This window comes from Balaenoptera borealis, assembly GCF_965194805.1.
Source record: "Balaenoptera borealis genome assembly, chromosome: 6".
Classification (NCBI taxonomy): domain Eukaryota; kingdom Metazoa; phylum Chordata; class Mammalia; order Artiodactyla; family Balaenopteridae; genus Balaenoptera; species Balaenoptera borealis.
This window is the reverse complement of record NC_138863.1, coordinates 2,741,142-2,764,393: the sequence shown is the minus strand read 5'-3', so window position 1 is coordinate 2,764,393 and position 23,252 is coordinate 2,741,142. Positions and strand designations below refer to the sequence as shown.

The window sequence follows — 23,252 nt, the reverse complement described above, 5'->3', positions numbered from 1 at the left end:
TGTAAACGTCTTGTGACACCGTGGCGGGTCCCCAGAGCCCATCATCCTGGAGGCCTGTAGCAGGTCACTCTGCGGGCTCTGTGAGGCCAGCGGCACCACCTAGAGGGGCCCTGCTTCTATCTGTGCACTCAGCTCAATCTGAGATAAGGCTCCCGAGGGAAGGCCTCTGGCCTTGTGGTTCTGGGGAATCCTGAACCCAGCCCGCCACCATCCCGAGCAGGCGGCGAATGGTTACCGCGAAGGCATCTGGTACGCCATCATGACGCTGTCGTCCGTGTCGGCCACGAGCAGCCAGACGGGGTCCTGGAGGACGTACTTGAGGCGCTCACTCTCTTCCACGTCCACCTTCGCTTTTGCTTTGTGGTTATTCTCTGAGGAGTCGACGCTTCCAAAATACTTGCTGGTGTGACTTGTGTTGCTGCTGCCTTTAAAAACACAAAGCGTGGCAGGTCAAAACCTTGACTACTGCGCTGACCTTGCACACTGAGTTCGTGTAAAGGAACGGCAACGTTAAGGAGCGGAAGAGTTTTATTTGGTAACTGGTGCCTGGGGTGGTGGATCTTCCCTTCTCTTTCCAATTCTCGAATTGTCTGGATAATTTAAAAACGGGACATCAGCTGGTACCATGGAGGTGGTTCTCTCCTGGGGAGGCCCCGAGGAGTCCAGGTGGGGCTGTATCTTAGAAGCCGTGCTCTTCTCTCCCAGGCTCGCTGCCTCCGGACTAAGCCAGGCCACAGAGAAGCTGCCCCTGTGAGTGGCAGGTGGCTGTCCTGGAGCGCTTCCCGGCAGGCCTCCCGCAGGGAGAGGGGCCCGCTCACCTCAGGGAAGCGGGGGTCTTACAGTCTGGGGAGAGCGTGTGCTCTTCCCATGGGGCGGTTCCAGATCACACCTGAACGACCCTGGTGGGTCCACATGCTAGGTTCTCACCAGGGGATCTAACTCAGGAAGGCGAGCCACTGCCAGCCCTCCTGGCACACCCGGGGAGCCCCAGGGACAGTCCACCCAGGGCCAGCTGGGGTGGGGGCCTGCAGTGCCGCTGAGGTCGAGAGTGACGGGTAACAGAGGGAACGGGGACGGGCCGGGGCTGCCGTCCGCACAGGTGGAGCCGGGCAGGAGGAGCCCAGGGGCCTGTCTGAGCTGCCGTGGGCTCCGCGGAGCCGCTCGGGGTGCAGCTGGACGCCTGGATGTCGGGACCCAGGCTGCACCTGATGCGGGGCCCCGCCCAAGCCAGCCTGCGGCTTTGGGGTGACTGGCCCCCCGGGGTGCGGGGCGTCAAGGACACCCAGGTGCACCACGTGAGGCTCTTCCACACACACCTAACGCCTCCCACCCCGCCCCGACTCCCGGGTGCTCCCAGCGCCACCTACGTACCTGCCCCGCTTCTGGATGCGTCGCAGCCCAGCGAGCCGGAGCCCAGGCAGCAGGAGGTGGCGGAGGCCCCGCTCCCAGACGGGGCTGAGCCCGTGGCCGAGCAGAGGTCCTCGTGCAGCAGGAGGCGGAGCAGGCCACTGGACGTGGACAGGGCGTTGCTGCTCTGGGCATCCTTGGGCTTGTCGCACTTTGGGAACAGGGAGGAGACACCAAGTCAGGCGTCTTGTCTGCACCAGACTCTCAGGGACACAGCGGGTGCGCCCTTCCTTGGACCGCTGGCCCTTCCTTCACGTGCCACATGCGCAGACCCCGTGGTTACTGGGACCACAGCGGGACTCTTGGTGGTGGGATGGATGCCATCTAATTAAATTTAATTTGGGGAGAGTCCCACTGAAGACGGCAGCTCTCGGATCCCCGCGGGGGAAGCCTTACACTTGTTCCTCCGCCACGGCGGGCAAGTGTCTTCGACAGCACCCCAAAGCTGCTCCTCACAGCGGCAGGGTTCTGGCTTCCCGGCTCCCGCACCCCCAGAGTGGGGACGGGCTTGGGCATGAGGGGGGCCTGGCCTGGGAGCACCCCAACCCTCCAACCCTGGAACCCAGACTGCAGGCCCGGGAGGCAGGAGGGCAGCAGCCGTGCTGGGACAGCCACCGTGCTGCCACCCGCTCTCCCAGGAGCACGGGCAGGGGAGCCCCGCGCAGCTCCTTCCCTGGAGGGCCCACGGATCACACGCCAACGTCCCTCAAGACTTGGGAGGATGGGCACCCACGGCACTGGTTTCCAGCTCCCTCCTGGCCCTGCTCCCTCACCGTGAGCCCCTCTGCTGCCAGCTGCCCTCCAAGGAGCCTCCGTTCTGACCTTTAGCCTGCCTGTGCTTTATCCTCAAAGTATTCATTGAAAGCTTGGAGGCCCATGACGAGGAGTCACGAAATCACCTGTGGCTATTTGGAGCCTGCATCCACCATCAGACAATCCATCTCCCTTTTTCCCTTCAGATCCCAAGACAATAAAAACCAGTCTACTCTGATAGGGTCCTTTACCTGGAAAATGTTACTTCCTAGCACATGTGTTTATGTCGGAATTGAAATGCTTTGGTAGTAACCTCCGTGCAGGGACCACCTGAGGTGAGGGTGTCTGTGACCCGCCCGCGGCGCCACAGTTCGCCACCTGCCTTAGTTAGACAAAGGGCATCGGGAGATCCTTACGGTTGGCGGTGCCTCGGGCCGCCGGTCCCAGGCTGAGCCAGGCTTGCAGTCGGGCCCCGTGGTCCCTGCGGCCGCAGAGCCGCCCTCGGGGGCCTCCTCCAGCTGCAGCAGGTTGAGCTGCAGGGGCGAGCTCCCGCGGGACTGGAAGACCGGTGGCGAGGTCCTGCCTGCGGGCCCCGCGGCTGAGGGCAGGGCGGCCTGGGTGGCCACGGGCGGCCCACGCTCTGCCGGGGGACACACATGCGGCTGTTTGGGGGATGAGGTCCGACCAGGGAACTCGGGCTGCGAGGCAGGAATCACCTCGGACGGCAAGTTCGGCTGGCCGGGGAAGAAAGCGGGGGGCAGGCTCGGGGTCACCGGGGAGAAGGAGCCACTGGGTAAGACCAAGGCCACGACCGGGGCCAAGGGGCCGGCAAACGATGGGGGCTGGACCGCGAACTCGCGCTGCGTGTCCACGGGCAGTGCCAGGCCGGCGTGGGGAGCTCCGGGTGCCGCTGCCACGGTCCCTAGAGCTGGCACTACCCCTGGGGCTGGAAACAGGGGCAGGGAGTAAGCGGGCACCGGGGCGGGGAAGGGCATCGCGGGGCAGCTGGACTGGGACGTGTCTGACGGTGACCAGGCTGTGGCATTCAGGCCCACCAGCGGCAGCCGCTGGGGCGGGGGCCCCCCGGACCCAGTGCTCCCCGAGGAGTCTCGAGGCTTGACCCGTCTGGACTTAAGTTTTCTGTTCTTCCCGTTTTTTTTCCAAGATGAATCTATTCCAGAGGTATTTCTTAGTCCGGGAGCAGCTAAAATAATGGGAAAACAACAAGAGTTAAAATGTAAAAATTATGTTATGTTTCCCATTACGTCAATTCTCAGAGGTTTGTAGAACCTCAGAAACCGGAAGGCACCTCCCAGTTCAGCAGTCAGGCCCACCCTCCCCATCGCCAGCCTGGGGATCATGGGGCCACCATCCGGTCTTCCCGGATCCTCAGTAAAGTGAGAAAAATCAGGGCAAAACGTTAGGTTTTCATAAAACTAGATTCAATCCATTTAAAGGACCACCCTTTGTTGCAAGATCACATTGCTTGCTTTCTTCTCATATTAAAATGCTGTTTCTTTCATGAAGTAATAGTGATAAGTGGTATTAAGAAGGTTTTATTGGTCCAAAACAGTAGGAAAGCTGGCAAGTCGATGCTATTCCCCAATGGTGGTTTGTGAAATCTTAAAGGCAGAACCACTGATCTCATCTAACCTTGTCAATTTTACGAGCTTTATCATTGCTGTTCCTTAAAAAGAGATGTTTCCTGCTTAGTAAGCTTGTGATTCCAGCCCAGTGAAGTCAAAGGGCCGAAGGAACGCTCGCCCTTGGAACCAAGGTCTTCCTCTCTGATGATGAGTGTTGCTGAGAGGGCCTTTCTCAGGAGGCTGGAGGGGCTCCACCCAGTGACATAAGGGACCCTGGGCATGTCCCCCCCACCTCCCCTGGGCACCGGCCGGCGCTGGGAGTACTGTGGGCTCAGAGCTCACACTGAGCGGGGGTGGAGGGCGGGGTGGGCAATGGGACGGGTCCCAGGAACCTCAGCTTTTCCTCTCCTGTCACAGAGGGTAACTCCGGGCTCCTGCAGCAGGTGTGTGAGGACATCCCCTGCCGGCCGTGCCACATGCTAAAGGCAAATGGGCCAGCCCAAAGCAGACTGCTAAGCGGGTGGAGGTTTTGCCATTCAGCCTCTCTGCCTGGTGTTCTTCCTACAGGAAATCTGTCCCCTACTGGGACCCGGAGCTACAGCACTGGGCTCCTGGGATGCCACGCCAGGGTCTGGGCAGGGCTGCTGCGGACAGTTGTGCGGTCTGTGCGCTGCACACATTGCGTGGCCAAGGGGGCAAGAGGGGGCTGGAATTCTGCACCAAGCCGGGGCTACAGTGGTGTGGGCACCGTTTCCTGATTTCCACAGAGGTTCCCGATGCGCTGGCAGTAACCCTGGGTCTGGGGAGGAAGGGGGAAAGGAGGAGAGGAGAAAAGATAAACTCCTTAAGGAGCGTGTCAGCCTCTCACGTCTGGGACATTTGTTTCGGTGTGTCTGCCCAGAGACCAGGGGGAGTTGGGTCCTCGTGGTGTGTGTCCCCTGGGCTCACTAGCTCTCAGCTCTGATCCCTGTGTCGCGGCCTGGGAGCCCAGGGAAGAGGCGGCATCTCTGATCAGCTAGCTCGGCCTTGTCCGTGGGGCCTGGGAAGGTGGCTGGGGGTTGGGAGTCAGGCTCCTGGACCAGAAAAGGGGCAGGGAAGCTCATCTGTTCCACTTCATCCCTTGCCCGTTGACCACCTGATGGCTCTCAGCCTAAAGGGCAGCTTCACGCACCCCTGGGTTCTGTCGGGCTTGGAGTCTGCAGCCTGGCCCTGAGGCCAATCCGCCAGGAGCGTACGTGCTCTGGGGAGAAGGGCGCCATTCCCTCCTACGGTGTCGTCCGGGGCTCCCTCCTCCCTCAGGAGCCGTCAGTGCCGTGCTCCTTCTCTGGGCAGTGCATTGGCCCAGCTGGTCCTCTGAGGGTCCTGTCTGGGTGGGAAGGTGGGGTAGGGTCTCTCGCTCCTCAAAGTCACCCAGGCAAGAAATGTCTGACACGGCAGCATTGTAGCTGTCCGCCCTGCATTCCACAGGGGGCCGGGCTGGGACTGTCACCACTATTTACAGCACTGCTCCCTTGGGAACACAAAGTGACATCCTTGAGAGCATCACTGGTCAAGTTCCAACAGCTTCTTACAAACCCACGTGTCCCAAACTGGGGACATTTCGCCTTCTGAAAGCAGCACTAGACTCAGCAGCATTAAGAATAAAGTTAAAGGGCTTCCCTGGTGGCGCAGTGGTTGAGAGTCTGCCTGCCAATGCGGGGGACACGGGTTCGAGCCCTGGTCTGGGAAGATCCCACATGCCGCGGAGCAACTGGGCCCGTGAGCCACAACTACTGAGCCTGCGCATCTGGAACCTGTGCTCCGCAACAAGAGAGGCCGCGATAGTGAGAGGCCCGTGCACCGCGATGAAGAGTGGCCCCCACTCGCCGCAACTAGAGAAAGCCCTTGCACAGAAACGAAGACCCAACACAGCAAAAATAAATAAATAAATAAATTTATAAAAAAAAAAAAAAGAGAGAGAGAGACAGCCTTCTGTTTAAAAAAAAAAAAAAAAAAAGAATAAAGTTAAAAAATAAATCCACTTTTAGTTCAGGTACTACCACTTACCTCTTTCGCTCAACTGCCCCTTGGATCTGTCTTGTAAGTAATAATGGCAGCGAGACTGGAAAACATTGAGCTTTCTTATTTCTCTGAACTTTAGCAGGAAGCTCTGCTCCTCCTTCTGGGTGTGGGCGGCCAGCAGCTCCTTGGTGAGGCCCAGCTTCCGGAAGGGCTCCTGCTCCTGGCCGAGGCCGCAGGGCAGCACGGAGCCCGCCAGGCAGTCCAGAGACTCGGGCCCACTGGCAGCGTCTCCCACCGTCTCTGTAACAGAAGACGCAGAGCTCTCATCTACAAGGGCCCTTCTATTTTAAAACGACTGAAAAAACGCATACTGCACCTGCAAAGAACAGAAATCATTCGCACATAAGATTACTTCACGAAGCCCACAGCATGGGGATGAAATTCATGATGGATTTGTTTAGCTTTCTGAGAAAGTTAATGACAAAAGGCAAAAAGCAGGGGTAGGAAGCCCCATTACCCAGGGGGTTCCGGGATCAGTCCTCTAAATTGGGGCACCTCGGGGGTTTCTCAGCCTCTGGCGCTGAAGACACTCCAGGCTGTCTTGTGCTTTCAGAGCATAAGAGGCTAAGGCTGGTGCACGGCCGCATCCTGGCTCTGGACCACGGGCTTGACAGTGTGGCCCGTGGAGCTGCGGGTGCAGACAGGATGGGGCAGGTGGGACCACGGACCATCCTGAAAGGGGCTGGGCACTGACTCTCTGACGTGTACTTTTGTCCTCATCACGCCCCTCTTCCAAGCAAAGAATGAATTCAGGATTCGTTTTACTCATGGTGTCGGAAGGACAGCTCAGTGTGACGCCCTTGGCTGTCCTGCTCTTACGACCCGTACTGGCTCCTGTCCTCAGACGGGGACGGCAAGGCTTGTAATCCCATCCAAGGAAGCGGGATGGTGGGGGGGGGGGCTCGTCCCCAGGCTTCTCTCGGCACCAACGAAGGGGGAGCCCTGGGACCCCTGCTCAGTCCTGGGAGGCCCCTCCGTATCGACACCTGAGCAGCCACCTGTCACAGGTGGAGCCAGAGCGCAGCGGGGGCAGGACAGGTGTGGCCGCCCCCGCCCGGCATTGCACGGATTTCCTGCACCCCTGTTGCTGGGCTGTGTAGCTTCCTCCGCGCTTGGATAAACTTAAAGAGAATCTGAGGACGCCAGGCCAAACTTCTCATCTCTACGGTTCAAGTCCGATTTCTCCCGACATCACCCAAGGGGCAGCAAGCGTACCGAGCTCAGGCTGGGGCTTCTTGTCGCCCACGTGGACGATGGTGCTGCTGTAGCTGCACTGGCTGGTGAGGGACAGCAGGCTCTGCGCCTTGCTGGGCAGCGTCAGCGAGGGCAAGTGCGTGCTGACGTCCGCGGGGCTGTTCACCTCGGAGGGTGACGCGGTCTCTTTGTAAGGGAAAACGGAAGCAAGACACAAAGATGTGATAAAAACGAACTGTTGGGATAGCCCGCGTGGAGGCCTAGGTGGTGCCCCAGTACCGGGGGTGGGGGCGGGGGCAGCTGCAAGTCTGCACACGTCCTGGCAGGTGACACTGTGTCCTCAGGTGTTTATTCACGGGGGATGGCGGAGAAGAGGAGATTGTGAAATGGGAACGACGCCGCCCTGACCCCCCCGAGTCCTCTGGGAGGAGGGAGGTGGCAGGCGGCAGGTGGCCGCGGCGCCCGGGGTCAGGGCCTCTGCCATGGGCCTGTGGGGGGGGCCGCCCAGCAGTCAGGAGCCCGTCTGCTGAGTGCAGGCAGGCAGGTGGCGCTCCCTCCCTGCGGGCTGGGACAGACTCCGCCAGGGCACGGCTGTCCGGTCGTCTGGGCTTCCGTCAACAATGGGAGACCCTACTTCTGACCCTGGTGGTGCCCTCACGTTGGAAGGGCCTGAGGTCTCATCTGACCCGTGGGGTCACTGACCCTCAGAGGCCAGTCCTCCTCTGAGACGCCCAAGAATGACACCCCGAGAGGCCCCGGCCTCCAGCAGCCCCTCAGGATCCTGCCCTCAAAGTCCAGAACCACCTTTATCTCCAGCTCATAAGAAAGTTCTGAGCTACTTTGGTCATTTAAAAAAGAGCCTATACCCCAATACCGTGTCCCTGAAGCCACTCAGAATCCACCTGGGAGAAGGGGCTCCAGGGCCTCAAATGACACCTGATCCACCAGAGAGGGTCTAAGTTACCCCACAGTTAACAGCTCAAACGAACCAGGTACCTGCGGCATGTGGCCCGGGGCCGGCGGTGGCCTTGCGCTTGTCGCTGGCCTTTGCTGTGGGGAGGTGTGCCGGGAACTCACACTTCCTCTTCAGGGTGGTGGCCTCACTGCAGCTCTCCAGGTACCTGCGGGCGGGTGATAAAGGGCTGCATGTAACAGAGAACCCTGCAGTGTGAGCAGCTGGGCAGAGAGGGAGGCCAGAAGGGCCGCACCTGATGACACTGTCCAGGCAACTGATCTGCTGGTAGGAGCCGGCGAGCGGGTTCTTGAAGGCCAGCTCCTCAGGAAGGCCGGCCTCGGGCAGGCTGGCCCTGGAGCTGCCCTTTTCCGTGGCTGGAACAGCTTTCATCTGAGCTGGGGAACTGCTTTGCATTTCTGGAGGAATGACAACATTGTTTTTTCAGTTAATCCTCGTTTCCCCCAGAGTACACTCTATACTTACAAAGCACTTTAATTCTACCTATAGATAAGGCTGGGGGCTTCCCTGGTGGCGCAGTGGTTGAGAATCTGCCTGCCAATGCAGGGGACACGGGTTCGAGCCCTGGTCTGGGAAGATCCCACACGCCACGGAGCAACTAGGCCCGTGAGCCACAGTTACTGAGCCTGCGCGTCTGGAGCCTGTGCTCCGCAACAAGAGAGGCCGCGATAGTGAGAGGCCCGCGCACCGCGATGAAGAGTGGCCCCCGCTTGCCACAACTAGAGAAAGCCCTCGCACAGAAACAAAGACCCAACACAGCCAATAATTAAAAAAAAAAAATTAATTTAAATAAATAAATAAATAAAGATAAGGCTGGGGCCTCAGAATATGCTTCACGGACGCAGAGACCCAGTGACAGCCTGGTATTCACGCAGCCCTGCTGGGCCAATACTGCTGTGCCGTCCGCAGGGGGGCCTGGGGGGGTGCTCTCTCTGCGGCACTCGGTCTGGCCTGTCCCCAGGGTCAGGGACTCAGCAGTGGGAAAGGTCAGTTCTTAACGTGAACTCCTGAAACTTCCAGGGCCAGTAAGATCACAGGCGCCTTATGGTCAATCGACGCTCCCTGCCTTGGGGAGGGTCGGTCTTTTCAAACATGACTTGGCGGGAGTAACAATTATAACAATAATTGCCGGCAGTACAGCTTTCTGTCTCCTCACCTCACCACGCTGAAGTCTCACTAAGGAAATGCTGGATCATTTGTTACCTGCAGCAGACTTGTTCTTTTGTTCTCCAGATTCATCCGGATAAGGACTTTTGCTTTTGACCTTGTTACCATTTTTACAAATCTCCTGGAAGAAAAACACATCATTCACCCTGGGAGACCCCACAGCCTTTGCCCCACCCTGGAAAGAGAAAAGCAGAATTAATCCCAGCAACAGAAGCAAGTTCTGAATGAGATCTGAGAGGCAGAACTAGGTAAAGCAGATTTTACGATTCTGAAGGATAAGAAGTGAAGGCAACGGCAGGCTACACTTTCTTCTTTCTAACCCTAACCCTACAGTTAAATCCTCACTTTTGCTTGATTGGCCTGTTAAGTAATTTTCACCCGAACCTCTAGCCGCAGTCTGTGGCTGCCTCCACCCTTTCTAGGTTACACAGCAAGTCCCAGGTGAGCCAAGTTCAGAGCAGCCAGAAGCAGGTGAGGTCGGAAAGGCTCAGCCCCGGCGAGGGCTGTTTCTAAAGTGCTCAGTCATCTGAGTCACAGATGACAGACAGAGAGGGACAGAGGGGGACAGAGGGGCACGTACGGCTCTCCTCCGGCAGGGGTCCTCCTGGCCGGTGCATTCGCTGGAGGAGGTCTGGCTCAGGAGGTGTTCGTGGGACCCGCTGCTGCCCAAGCTCCCGTAGCCGCTGGAGCTGCTGTGTGGGACAGGCTGGGGAGACAGCAACAGGAGGACTCTGGACGGGCCGGGGCGCGCCTGCCTGCTCTCAGGGCGGGCCGCGACCTGCCCGGGGGCCCTCGGCGGGGACCAGGTGGGGCCGGGCTTGGACCCAGGGTCAGGCTGCAGTGGGCTCCCGGGCTCCACCCGCGGGGCCGGTCCCGGATCCCAATCCCCAGGAGACTCCGCCAACAGGGAGTCCACGGCCACGGGGCCTGGAAACAGAACAAGGTGCCTGAGAGTTCCCACAGCCCCCGGAGCCGAGAAGCAGGAGGCCACTCCTCGTGGGGCCCACGTGCTTGCAGGAATCTGTCTTGAGTGCTGTGTCCCCAGGGACAGGGAGGGGCGTCCTCAGTTCCCCCTGGGGCCAGCGCGGCGTCCTGCGTTGGAGGGATGCCCCCGCTCCCTTCCACCCACGGGGGCCACGTGTGGGCTGGCGCCTGGGACGTGGGGACTGGGCTGGGGTGCAGGGGTGCGCCCTTCAGCCACTTGCCCAGAGCTGTGGTTCAGACACAGATGCCCTGAATGTGCGAGGCGGGGGCAGCCCCCAGGCGGGCAAGGCCCACACGGGTGGGACAGAGACCACCACCACGGGCAGCAGGGCGCAGGGCAGAGCTGGAAGGAGGAGAGGGCCTGAGAACAGGGGGGAGCACCCCAAGCCTCAGGGCAGCTCTGGGCTGCCTGCGGGGGCAGCAGGGAGGGCGTGCAGGCGGCCCACCCACCTGCAGCAGCAGCCGGTGGATCTGCTCCGTGAGCTCCTGGGTGCCGGGCTGCAGGGCCTTCTCCTCCACGCGCGGCTCAGCCGAGAACACGTCCTCATTCAAAGGCCCCCTGCGTGGTTTTCGTTTGTCTCTGTGAGTCGGGGCCCCGCCTCCTCTCTGCAGACCCCCGGCCTGCCACCTGCCTGTGCACCACCTTCCTCCCCCCCGCTCACTGCTCTGCCGGAACGAGGCCCGGCCCCCCCAGGGGGCAGGGGGCAGGTCAGCACAGGTACGTGGTGGGAGGTGACCTGGGTCCTGGTCTCCCAGCCCCCCGGGGAAGTGGGAGCACTCACACCCTGACTCTGTGTCTCCCGATGATGAAGGAGATCTTCCTGCTCCACGGGTTGATGAAGCTGGACCAGCTGGTGTCCAGCGTGATGTACTCCCCGTTCCGGGCACGGAACCGGATGGGGGAATAGTCGAAAGGCTGCCCACCGGACTGCACGACTAGGAGAGCGAAAACAGAGTTCAGGGCGCGAAGAGATTCAACCGGTGTTCGCGGTACAAGAAAAGACACGTGGAGGTGCACTTGATTCTGGAATCATCTGAAAACTTAGGAGATGCCAATACCTCTTCAAAGCCACCACTGTCAATCCCCCGTCTTGCTTTAAATTGCGACCGGGGACTGTTTGCGGCAGTGTCCTTACGTGTTTTAGGACACACTTCCCTGCGAGCCTCACAGGTCTGCTGCCAGTGGGATGCTCAGTGTCACCTGTGTCAGTGAGGCCTGGGCTTGGTGGGGACATGTGTCGTCCACCCCCTGGCCTGGGCAGACCACCCCCCAACCCCCCACGGCAGCTGATCCTGTCTCTCCTCCTCCCCCCTGCTGGCGAAGCCAACGGTAAAAGATGAGAGGCCGAGGGCGACTCAACCAACTGACAGCGCCAGGACTCAGGCAGGAGGCGGGGCACCCCTTGCCCGCAGCCCATTGGACCCCTCCCGGTGGGTGCTGACCTCGGGGAGACACTCCCAGAGTGCTCTAGCTTTGCCCATGCCCCCAAGAGGGACCGTGAGAAGGGGACCTACTCTTTTTGTGGATGGCGAGCATCAGGGGCCTGTCGCTGGGGTGCAGCTGCACGAGCACAGGGGTCTCGATCAGGTCCTGGGGCAGGTGGCCCAGGAGGGGGACCGCCCTGCAAAGCAAGCGCACACAGGGTCAGGGCTGCGCTTCAGGACACGAGCCAGAACACAGCCTCCAAACGGGGCAGCGGACCATCTCCAGGAACAAGTCTGACTCCAAATTCCCCAAAGACCAAAATTTGGGTATCATGCTAACAAAGAAACAGTCAGTCTTTTAACTAATTAGCAAAGGAAAGATGGCAGCATCGCCGTGGGTCTGCGATAGGAAATAAGGCCCTACAAGTCCCTGCCCGTTACAGGCTCAGTGCTTTAGCTCTGTGTCTGATTTCCTGAAAGAATCAATCATGACAATGTTGTTTTCTTCTCCTAAGACCTTTTTCTTGTTTTGTGTCATTCGTAAGTTTGGCTAGATGTGGCCTGACATGGACTTTTTTTTAACAAGTTTGCCGGGACCAGGAAAACCCCGCCCACGTGCGTCTTTTCCAGCTCAAGGTGTTCTCCTTCTGTTCTAAGTGTGGTCACTGTGTCCGGTCCAATTGACCGCGGCTCCCCAGGAGTCGCCACCACCGGCTGGGGACCTTCGCTCTGTGCCCATCAGCTCTTCCCTGGGAGCTGTTGCTTTGCTTTCTGAACTTCTGTAGTCCCCCTTCTCTCTGTCGTGTCCCGTCCTCTCTGTGTGTCCAGCACCCTCTGCCAGCTCAGCTGCCGTCCCCTCTTCTGAGCTGCAGCTCGGCCTTCCCCTTCTCAGGCCCGTCTTCTTTCATCCCAACAGCTGTTTTCCCAAACCCTTCTGCCCTGGTGCAGGACGTCCTCCTGCGTCGTCAGAGCGAAGGCTCCCTGTTCTCTGCGGGGTAGGACTTCCTCCCGGGCCCGGCGCCATTCCTGGATTCCCTCCTCCTTGTCTGAGGCATGCTCTCTGGGCCTCGTGTCTTCCTTTGGACAGGATGTACAGAATGTCCCTGGTCAAGGCCCGGCCGGAGGAGGAGAGGGAGGAGGGGGGGGAGCCCCGGCCAGCCTGGGCCCGTGGGCTGCGCTGCCCCCCTGGGCTCTGCTGAGGAAGGCTCTGCAGCCTGTTGGCCCGTAACGACCTGCTCACCAGCCCTCTTGCACACAAATGAGTGGACACCTGGGGTAGCTGCAGACAGGAGTTCTCAGTCTTTTGGAGGAATAAGAATTATCCTGGGATTGTTACCAAATGCAGCTCCCGGTCCCCCGCCTCCAACATCTTGTTGGGCAGGGCTGGGTGGAGCCTGGGAACCTGCACCTCGACGCTGTCCCTCCGGAGGTTCTGCCGCAGGTGGCCGGCAGTGCACACCTGAGCAGTCAGGGGCTGGTGGAGGCTGACGGGCCCTGGCTGCCCAAGAGCAGAACTTGTCCAGCAGGCCCCGTGGCCTGCATCCGAGGGGGCACCTCGTGTCCCCAGACCAGGTGCAGGCAGTGAGGAGGCCCTGACCCTCCACGGATGCCTCTGCATGAAGCCCAGCGCGTTCCCCGTGTGTCTTCCGAGGAGACTTCTCCCCGATCACTGCCGGCAGCCGCCGCATTCTCTGCGTCTTCGTGCGTCTGCCCGGGAGCCGGGGACGTCACACAGGGCCCTTGACTCGATGCCAGAGAACCCAGAACCCTCTCAGAATGGTCAGTGCTCCCGACTCCAGCGGGGCCATGGGCACCAGCTACAGCACCCCGGGTGGGAGACGCAGAAGGGGAGTCCGAGTGGGCTCTGGTCAGAGGTACGAGGTGGCCCCCTCCCTGTAGCAGCCTGTGGCACGCAGGCTGGAAGATGCACTTGTGCTGGGATCCTGCCAAGGGTGTCCTAACACCGTCCCAGGCACATGGTCCCTGGTCGTACCAGCCTTTACTCATGTGCCCAATTTTTGAAACGGGTTTAAACAAGGTAATAAAGACAGGCTCAGTTAGTACGATGACCAGCTCCCTAGAATGCCCCATCTACACAGCGTCCATACCTTAGGAGGTTTTTAGTGTAATTCCATAATTATCTCATTGTCTACGTATAATTAAATGTTTTAGTTGGTCATTACACATAACATGCAGCCTTAGCTTTAGCTAGACAGCTTCAGCGTCAAAAACATGAAAATTGATTGAGCTTTATTTAGTTATTAAGTAACTACCAAGGTAATGCTGAAACACAAAGTATCTGGGGAGAGGGGGCGAACTGCTGACATGAAGGATGCGATACTGACTTCAAGGCCAGGAGCGTGGGAGAGGCGCGCGCCGGCAGGGGGACGGCACTGCATCGCTTACCTTTCATCCACGTCCTGGAACAAACAATTTGGCGAATGTGTGGTCGTAAAAATTCTCTTTTCAGGAGGGATTCTAGGGGCTGAAAGAAAAGAATTTTGCACAGATTTCTGATTCTAAGACATACGTACTTTATGTAGTTATACTACAACTACTGGAAAACACCATGTGTTGATAGATTCAGAATGATGGGGAGCTAGAGAAAAAATTAAAAGTGGACTCTGGGGCTTCCCTGGTGGCGCAGTGGTTGAGAATCTGCCTGCCAATGCGGGGGACACGGGTTCAAGCCCTGGTCTGGGAGGATCCCACATGCCGCGGAGCAGCTGGGCCTGTGAGCCACAATTACTGAGCCTGCGCGTCTGGAGCCTGTGCTCCGCAACAAGAGAGGCCGCGATAGTGAGAGGCCCGCGCACCGCGATGAAGAGTGGCCCTCACTTGCTGCAACTGGAGAAAGCCCTCGCACAGAAATGAAGACCCAACACAGCCATAAATAAATAAATAAATAAATAAAAATTAAAAAAAAAAAGTGGACTCTGAATAACAGAGCACATCCTGAAGGGTGAAGAACAGACCCTACGCTTGGTGACCACCAGCCAGACTTCTCAACTTCTTTGTGGACCAGTTTTAGTCTAGAAAGCCAGGAACTGCCACGTTAGCAGAACCACGTGGTGAGGTTAGGTTTCTTTCGGCAAAATCATGCTAGAAGGCCCTCTTCATGATGTTTAAGGTCCAACAAGAGTGAACTGAACAAATTATTTTTTTTAAAGGAGTGAAGTATTTGGATTCAAAATTCTCAGCAAACGTCATTGTATTGGGACTTCACAGTTTCTAAGGTGGGCAGAGGTGATAAGAGTAATTTTCATAAAGGAAGTCCCATATGCAGAATTTTCCTCAACTACCAAATTCATGGACTAAACATTCAAAATTCCAAAATTCTTCATTCTTGAAGGAGACTCTCATCATTTTGGGAAATAACTTGCTGAGATCTGAGTAACCCCTCTAAATCTTTATTGAATATTTAGAAGAGAATGTTCTACATGTGGGAATCCATCAAACGTCTGAAAGAAACTCATATACCTAAAACATTTCTACCACTTTAAAGAAATGCCTTTTTAAAAAAGACATCATTAACCACTGAGAGACAATTATAAATACAATTAAACCTGGACTAAACTGGATCCCTGTGGTTCAGGAGTTACAGATGGCCCTGCTTTCAGAGAATTTTGAAATCACGTGACTTGCTGAGTTGCCATGGTGAGGACCTAGGTTCCTGGCCAGGTCTTGTGGCCAGCGAGAGGCCGTGCCACAACAAAGTCTATGAGGAGGGGCTGCTGGAAGGATACAAGCAGCGTGGCAAAGTGCCTTGGGTCCTTTGGGAGGGGGTGGCCTGAGGAGCCAGCAGGCCCAGAAAAGGACACCTGGTGAGGTAAGCCTGCTGCGATGACTAGGTTTCTACAGGCAGAGGTGGAGGGGAGGAGCCCTGGGGAGGAAACAGCAGGACAGAGACCGGGGGTCAGGGTAACGCTGGGCTCTGGAGGCTCCACAGCTGGTCTGCAGAAGCCAGGCCGTGCCAGAGGGCGGGACATCAGCAGGAGGTGGGACGGGCCCAGGTGAGCAGGGAGGGACGCCCAGCACTTACTTCTTAGGCGGTGGCTGCTTTGGGGTTCCGCACCTCAGAGGCCGGGGAGTGCGAGGACAGAAGGGACGTGGGCCCTGGACCCATCAAGGCTACGTGGACGGAAGGCCGTGGCCAGGGAAAGGGAAAGGCACCCACGGTCCAGCGACAGGCTGGACCCAGGTGAGAGACGCCAGGGCCCGGAGCCTTTAGCCGACAAGGGGAGGTGGTGTGGATGGGACTACAGGGAGGGCCAGGTGAGAAAGCTGGGTGCCGAGTCTTGAGGGAGATGGAGGCTCTGCCCGAGGCTGGGGGAGAGGCAGGGGCCGGCAGCCCACCCCACACACATGTATCTGAACCACAGGAGGAAGCGAGGGAGCGGCCTGGGCCAGCTGTTACCTTCGTAGCCCGAGTGCACCCTCTCTGCCAGCAGCACGCAGCACAGCTGGCTCTCGGTGCCCGGCTGGTCACGCACCTGGGCCAGGTAGGGCGTCATGCGGAACGGGTGGTAGCGGATTTTGCTCTCATGGTTTTTGCCGACACTGCAGAGGAGGGCACGATGAGAGGTTTGGGATTACGACCGCAGGAATCATCCTTCATTGCTGGTTACCTCTCCCCCAGCAGCAGCTGTTATGCCTCAGCAATCCTTTTATTTATTGCATGGACTCCTGCAGAGCAGGGCCAAGCCCCTCACCTGGGGACCCAGGCCGAGCCGGACGTGCTCCCTCGGTCTGTGGTCTGTGCCTCTGTCCCGCCCGAGGGTCTGGAACCCCCAACCCTGCTCCTCTGTCCTCACCCTCAGACGTCCGGTGACAGTGAGGGGTCAACTGGAGAGTCACCGGCCTGAGCCACGGGAGCTTCAGGGGCCCTTCTCTGGAGTAGTTTGCATTTTAACTGGGGAGAGGATGCTGCTCCAACAGTGGGGTCCCAGCCCCAGCTTCTGGGGGTGCCAGTGTCTGGCCAGGGTCACTCCTGATCCCGCAGCTGGACGCTCAACTGGTCACTTGATTTGGGGCCAAAAACCTGTTGGGAAAGCTATGGGGCTCTCCCTGAAAAAACGTACACTCGAACCAAAGGCCACACATGCTTCCAGGGTCCGCGCGGACCCTGGGGTTCATGCCTTCCCAGGTGGGGGCCGCCGGCCAGCTTCCCGGGTGACGGACGGCAAGTCCGGGCTCCCCAGGCCGACATTCCCCCCAAGGAGCAGGCAAACCACTCCATCGTTGACCAGGCTGCCTTAATACCTTGTGCACATTTAAAACACGGCTCGGGAATTCCCTGGCGGTCCAGTGGTTAGGTCTCGGCGCTTTCACTGCCGGGGACTGGGTTCAATCCCGAGTCAGGGAACTAAGATCCCACAAGCCGAGGGGCGCCCCCCCTCCCCAAACAAAACAAAACAAATAACTCCGCTTATGGAAACGTGTTTGCACGCGGACTTTCCAGGAACACTCATGCTGTGTGGCAGGGATGCTCTTGCAGCACCTCAGCCCCAAAGAACGGGGCCTGGGCAGGCTTGTGGCCCCGGCTGGCAGCATGTGGAGGGCACCCCCGCACCTCCTCCACCTTCACGAGAGGCCCTCAGGATGAAACGTCTGTGCAATGAAATTCAGGAAAACCTGGGCTTACCTGACGCGGCAAAAGAAAGATTTCTCCTCCGTGCATTCTTGAGTAAAAGAGTCTAAAAGAAAAGGCCCCAGTCACTCACCCAGTCACACCACTGACCAGGGACAGTGGTTTTATTTCCCACAGACCAGGCAGAAGCAGGAGAATCGAGAGCCAAGGTGTGATGCAGATTTACCTGGCACTGAGCAGAGCCCTTAGGTTAGACAGAGACCTTGTACCACAGTTCTAAGGAGAAATCTATTTCACGAGTGTGCACTCACCAAATTATGCCGTGCTAAAAGCGCTGCTACAAACACACTAACTAATGACCAATTTAACTGTGGAAGACGTACTGACGGACGTGCAGAATTTTTGCATATAAAGCCCTGGACATTTCAACCTACATATTTTGGGGGATATTCAATTCTAATAGAAGCAACTCAGGGCATTTCACAGCTTACATCAATCCTTTTCCTAAATATTAACTTACTTTAAAATTTAAAATGTCTAGTAAAAACATGAGTTCGACTGGGTGACCTCATCAGAGATGACGGAATGGTGTTTCCACAATAAACGCATTTTAGAAAAAGAAATCTTAGACTTTGGTTTTTCACGTAAAGCTTCCTCTACTCAAAAGAAATGAGGAAAAGTAGATGACTGCTGGTTGGGGAAAATGATATAAAATTTCCAGCCTGGAAAGGCCTTCAAGAAGTCACCTGGTCCTTCTTTTCTATTCAGACAAAAATTCAGCGGCAAGCATCCTGGGGAGATGGCGCCGGCCTTTTCGTGCTGTGAATCCACACGCAGAGCTGCCTCCCTCCCTCCATGCAGTGACCCAGCATTGACAGGTCCTAGTAATGTGCACCACAAACTTTAGTGATCTGACTGCACAGTCCTTGGGCTGGGACTTTGGGAGAAAGCAGACAGCTCTACCTCTGAAACACGAAGCGAGCGTCTCCTCCTTTAATGAGTCAACCCTAAAGCAAACTGCGCTTCTCGCCCCGGGTTGTCTGTTGTCAGGGAGGAACAGCTGCTGAAAGGTGGCTGTGACAGTCACGGCCCCGCTGCCAGCTGCCTGGGAGCAGGGGGACGCGGGGAGCACCATGGTGTGGAGGGACCCAAGATCCAGGAGGCGGTGACTGTGGGCTGAGGAGCGTTTCGACGTGAGCAGAGATGCTGACCCAGGAGCCAAGGACGAAATGGGAGTCAGCTTTGGGGGACGCGGCCAGGGCTGGCTCTTGGTTAAGATCATGACTGAGGCCCAGCTTTTCTGGGGTGACTCCCGGCCCGGTCTGTTTCCTGCTCGTCTCTCTTGGCTTCTCCTCTTTGGGTCCATCTCAGGTCTGAGCAATCAGAGCCCAACAAGGGGCTAATGACAGTCTAGGTGCAGGTGGACAGACGCTGCCGGACTTACGCCGTCGGCCACCTGGTCACTGAAAGGCCTGAGTTTGTGGGGACCCTCTCCTCTCCAGTACCTTCTGCCAGGACCCCGTGCCGTGTTTCTGCTGAGACGTGTCTGGTCAACCGGTCCCCTCCTGCACCCACTCATGTGAAGGCCCGTGCTGGTCATGAGAGAGCTTCCATGCCTTCCAGACGCAAAGTCTCCCCAACCACGTTGCAGAAGGAGAAGGACACACGACACTTGACCGTGAGAGCCCTGTGGCCAGGGACATGGGGGCGGGTGGGGGACCCAAGGTCCGAGGAAGCAGCCACCTGGGTGCAGACTAGAGCCTGAAGCGCCTGGAAGGCCGGGGTCTGAGCCCGGGAGGATGGCGCGGCCTCTGGCGGAGGTGAAGAGCCCCCCGCTATGCTGACATCGTTATACCACCTGCAGGGAGCCTTCCAGATGCACCTCCGTCCTTCCCCCGACCCTGCAGCCTCATGTCCAGACTCCAGCTCTGATCCACTTCCTTTCTAAAATGCCTGACAAGTCTTAAAATCTTCTGAAGCACTTTTCCCTTTCTGAAATTTATGAAAAGACTTTTTTCTCTCTCTAAATGTATTCTGAGCAAACCACCTTTAATCTTGCACCTGGGACAGACAGGGCAGCCTCAGGCCCCTGCCTACTGCAGGCCTCCAGCGGAGGGGAGGTGGGCAGCAGCCCCACGTCGGGGGCGGCCCCGCCCGGCCCCCTCCCCATGCTGCCTGTGGAGGACAAGGCAGCCCAGGCCGCGGGGCCCTCACCTGCTCGGCGGCGGACACTCCAGGGCGGCAGCTTGCACGGCGTGGTGCAGCTGTGGAACACGCCCACGTCGTGGGGCGCCAGGAACTCCACGAACTTGGTGTCATGGAAGGTGCCCCGCTTACAGTGGAAGATGGAGACCACTTGGTCAGAGATGTACAGGATTTTCCCGGTCACCAGGGACACGGCCGCAGCAAACATGTCCTGGAATGGAGAACACGATTCTGGTGAGGCCGGGCTGGAGGGGACTGGACAGGTCACCCTCCCCCGAGGGGCAGAGAATCGGGGCCGACAGATGGGACAGCAGCAGGACGCGTGAAGGGTCAGGGGAAGCCTCTGCGCCCCTCTCCTCAGCCCTGACCAGGGTAACTCTGCTTCCCCTCTCACATATATTGGGGTCCCAGGGGGATATTATCTGAAAAAACACATCAGGGTTCCACCGCCAAAAGGAAGCCCAGCTGTGCTGATTCCCTGCAGCTGTCACCTGCTCAGTCTTCTGGGCACGGAGCTCCCTGGCGTCCAGCCTGAGTGATTCGGGAGGGGGAAGGGGGCCTCTTCCTCTCTCTCCCGGGGCTCAGGGCTGCCTGGGGGGCTGGAGGCCTCAGGCCCCCTGGCCCACCACGGGCTCTCCCCACGCTGGCTGGCCCTCTGAGCTCGGGGTGGGGCTCCCTGCGGGTTAAGCTGCAGGGAGGGCACGGGGGGAAAGAGACGGGAAGGGCCAGGGAGTCCCATTCTGCAGGCCATCACTGCTGCGATTCCGCACCTCTGGGTCCCCACCTGCCCTCTGGTTTCCTCTCATTAATTGAGAACTGGGGGTAACTCCCCCCGCTTCCCCAGACCTCCAGGGAGGCCTCACCTTTATGGGTTGCTTAAAAATGCATGAGCTTGTGGAGTCTCAAGAAGCGCCCGCCCCGCGAGTGAACTGACAGTCACCTAGTGTGTCCCTTCCCCCCCGTGCGGGCCCCGTCCTCGGTCAAGGGGGGCTCACTCACACACACGCGGGGTGTGGGGTGGACAGCGCAAGAGGACAGCCTCAGAGAACAGCACAAGTCGGCAACACGGCCGCCACTTCAGAATCCCTGACTTACATTCTTTTCTTTTAAGGAAGGAACTCATTTCCTGAAACTCCCAACCCTGATGCTATGAAACCGAGGTTCAGCCAGCTCCCCTGGGTGAAGACCTCGGCCACCTGAGCTGAGCCTCCTGGGTGAAGACTTCGCTCGTTAAGACACTTACCACGTTCTTCACGATGAACTCGGAGGTGACGCTCTCGATTTCTTCCACCGTGTAGGAGGGCACGTGGGCACTGCAGGGGTGGTTCTCGCTGGACATCAGCAGCTGGTAGTACTCCTCATTGGCTGTAGGCGAGACCAAGGGGAGGGCTGAGGGCGGCCCTAACTCATGGCTGGGGGCTCTACCTTTCTCATGAGAAAGTGGGCACAGAACACAGAGAAATGGGAAGGCTAGACAAACAGAAATCTGGGATTTTTTCCCCTGAAAAATCAGAAGGCCTTTGATTACAGAAATTTTTAAAATGATAAAGACATTATTTTCAATAACATGGCCACACGGTTCTACCTAAGCCTCACTTTCCCCAAAGGCCTGTAACCGTGACACAGCATCTATGTTTCCGCGCAGGACAGCTGTGGCAGCCCCTGCATCTGCCCCCTCGGGGGTCAGACGCTCCCATCCGGACAGAATCGACTCTTAGAAGCACCGGGCATGAGAAACAACCCTGTTTCAGAACGAACTGTTCAGAACAGAACTGAAGACGAGGCCCGCTCATCCCGGGACACCCCGTACAGGGTGACAAAGCTATCTCCACCCAGAGGGGAGCCCTCAGGCGAGTGGAACCCAGGATGCCCGACTTCAACAGCTAAACCACGCTGAGGTGACCCCTGGCGTGGGTGACCTGGGCCTGGTCTCCGGGGATGGGCTGTCGGCAGAACAGCGCGCTAGAGATGCCGGCGCTCCCTCCACGGCAGTGCGTTCCTTACCTGCCCCGGAGACAGAGGCACCTGCGTTACCTGACACCCAGGGAAGGGGCCCCAGCTCAGTGGAAGGGCCAGCCACACGAGCAACTGAAGGAAGACTACACGCTATTGGAAGTTACGGCAGACACCCGGAATTTATTGCAACGCAAAGCGTCTGAGCTTGATGACACAAGTCCTTTGGAATCTGCAGTGTTTGTTGGTGGATTCCTGCACTGCATCTGCGAAAAGTTCTGCACACACATCTCAGGTAAAAGCCTCAGTCGATTCCACTGACCGGCTCTGAAAGCTCTTACGAGTTCTTCCCCCTAACAGGAAAACCCGAACGTACCCCCCAGAGGGAAGCAGGACCTGGATCACGTGGGTCCTGTTACTGTGTGCCCATGACGGAAAGGGGGCGCCTGGTCCCGCCTGCCCGCCTTGCTGGTGCAAAGACCACCACGATGGAAATTCAGATATTTTTAGAAAAAAAAGAAATGAACTGCCCAAGGTCTTGAATCTGGAGCAGCTCGAAAGTACTGTCCTTTAAGGATAAGATCAGGCAATACCCTCCTTGTATCTTCTCCTTTTTCTGTTGGTTTGTTTCCTTTTTTTCCCTCACATTATTATTTAAAAGAGGGGCAAGCCCTCAGCTAAATGCTGGGGGCTGTTCACGTCGCCAGTGTCCACACACGTCACAACTCTCCAGCCAGAGCCTGGAAGGTGCTGGACACTCCTGAACGTGACCTGACCCCAGCCCCGGGCACAAAAGTTTCATGTTGTAAATAGGTTTCTTTTATCAGCTGGTTTTCTACCTGCTTTTTTTTCCTCTAAAAGTCAAGTACCACAGAAAACTTCCGATGAACTGAGATTTCCAACCAGCTAAGATTTCATCAGACTTCCCCAACTTCCTTCTGCTACTTCAGGACTGAATTTTAGAAAATCAACACAACTGAAGCTCTAATCTGGGGAGACGGGAAACTTACTTCTACAGGTTGGAACAAACGTGTGAGGCGGACGTACCTTTCACCTGCTTCACACTCCTCAGGGCGTACTTGAGGGTCAACAAGGTGCTGGCCTTCCCCTTGGCCCTCTTGTCCGCAGGGAGGTGGACCTTCAGCTCCTTCAGCGTTTTGATCAGCTCTTTGTGGGCGTCCACTTTGGTGGACTGCTCACTGCTACGGAGTTAAAGAAAGATGTCAGTACCCTAAGTGCCCTTTTTGGAAGAAACATGCCTCTGGTCCAGTTTCTCCACCAGGGCGCAAGGACACCGCGGTCCACGTGTTCCTGGTGGGCATGCAGGATGCAGCAGCCCCCAGCAGCTGTGACAACCACAAATGTCTGCAGACATCACCTCGTGTCTCTCGCGGGGAGAGGAACTGCCCAGGAGAACCAGTGCTCTGACCCAGGTGAATGCTGGAGGGTGCCCTCCCACCTGCTGGTCCAGCCGCAGCCCGGCCCGCGGCCCCACTGCTGAGCTCTGCCCACGCCCATCTCAGACAGAGAGGGAGACAGTGACGGAGACCCCAGAGGGCAGCACAGTGGCGTCCTGGGGCGAGGACATAAATGATGTGTGAAGGCCTCGGAGAGGAAAGGAGGTTTATAAGGAGGATCTTCAAACTCAAAGACATGGAAGGGGTAGGAGGCAGGGCAGGGGGCACTTGCTGAGGGAGATGGGCCTGTTTAGACAGAGAGTACCGAGAGAGTGATGGGGTCAGGCCTCTGGGGTGATGGCAAAGGCCCCATATGCCCAGGACAGAGATCTGGATTTTGCTCCAGTGGTGATGTGAAAGCGTCTGTCAGCATGAAATTAAGGACACGTTTGTTACAAACAAGTAAAAAAAAGTGAGTGTTCCAGATACATGTCTAAGATGCAGACAAGGTCTACTTAGTGAGAGCTGGAGCAGCTACAGGTCTGGGGCAACCTCAG

The 23,252-nt window shown here is 57.7% G+C and overlaps 1 protein-coding gene across 8 annotated transcripts in view; it reads right to left on the bottom strand.

The window, feature by feature from the left end:
* PER2 (period circadian regulator 2) overlaps window positions 1–23,252 on the bottom strand; it is a 41,518-nt gene that overhangs the window by 5,564 nt on the left and 12,702 nt on the right. For 4 of the 8 annotated variants that reach the window (XM_082396050.1, XM_082396052.1, XM_082396055.1 and 1 more), the window contains 17 exons: window positions 22,346–22,500; window positions 20,589–20,710; window positions 19,355–19,556; window positions 17,195–17,246; window positions 15,968–16,110; window positions 13,957–14,035; window positions 11,641–11,747; window positions 10,908–11,061; window positions 10,576–10,684; window positions 9,722–9,847; window positions 9,178–9,262; window positions 7,998–8,372; window positions 7,023–7,187; window positions 5,793–6,047; window positions 2,577–3,364; window positions 1,372–1,558; window positions 236–425 (listed from right to left, as the gene is read on the bottom strand). In XM_082396050.1, coding sequence (XP_082252176.1) covers window positions 236–425; window positions 1,372–1,558; window positions 2,577–3,364; window positions 5,793–6,047; window positions 7,023–7,187; window positions 7,998–8,372; window positions 9,178–9,262; window positions 9,722–9,847; window positions 10,576–10,684; window positions 10,908–11,061; window positions 11,641–11,747; window positions 13,957–14,035; window positions 15,968–16,110; window positions 17,195–17,246; window positions 19,355–19,556; window positions 20,589–20,710; window positions 22,346–22,500 — 3,294 coding nt within the window. The remainder of the gene's footprint in view (window positions 1–235; window positions 426–1,371; window positions 1,559–2,576; window positions 3,365–5,792; window positions 6,048–7,022; window positions 7,188–7,997; window positions 8,373–9,177; window positions 9,263–9,721; window positions 9,848–10,575; window positions 10,685–10,907; window positions 11,062–11,640; window positions 11,748–13,956; window positions 14,036–15,967; window positions 16,111–17,194; window positions 17,247–19,354; window positions 19,557–20,588; window positions 20,711–22,345; window positions 22,501–23,252) is intronic. The other 4 variants (XM_082396051.1, XM_082396057.1, XM_082396053.1 and 1 more) reach the window with 3 other exon arrangements.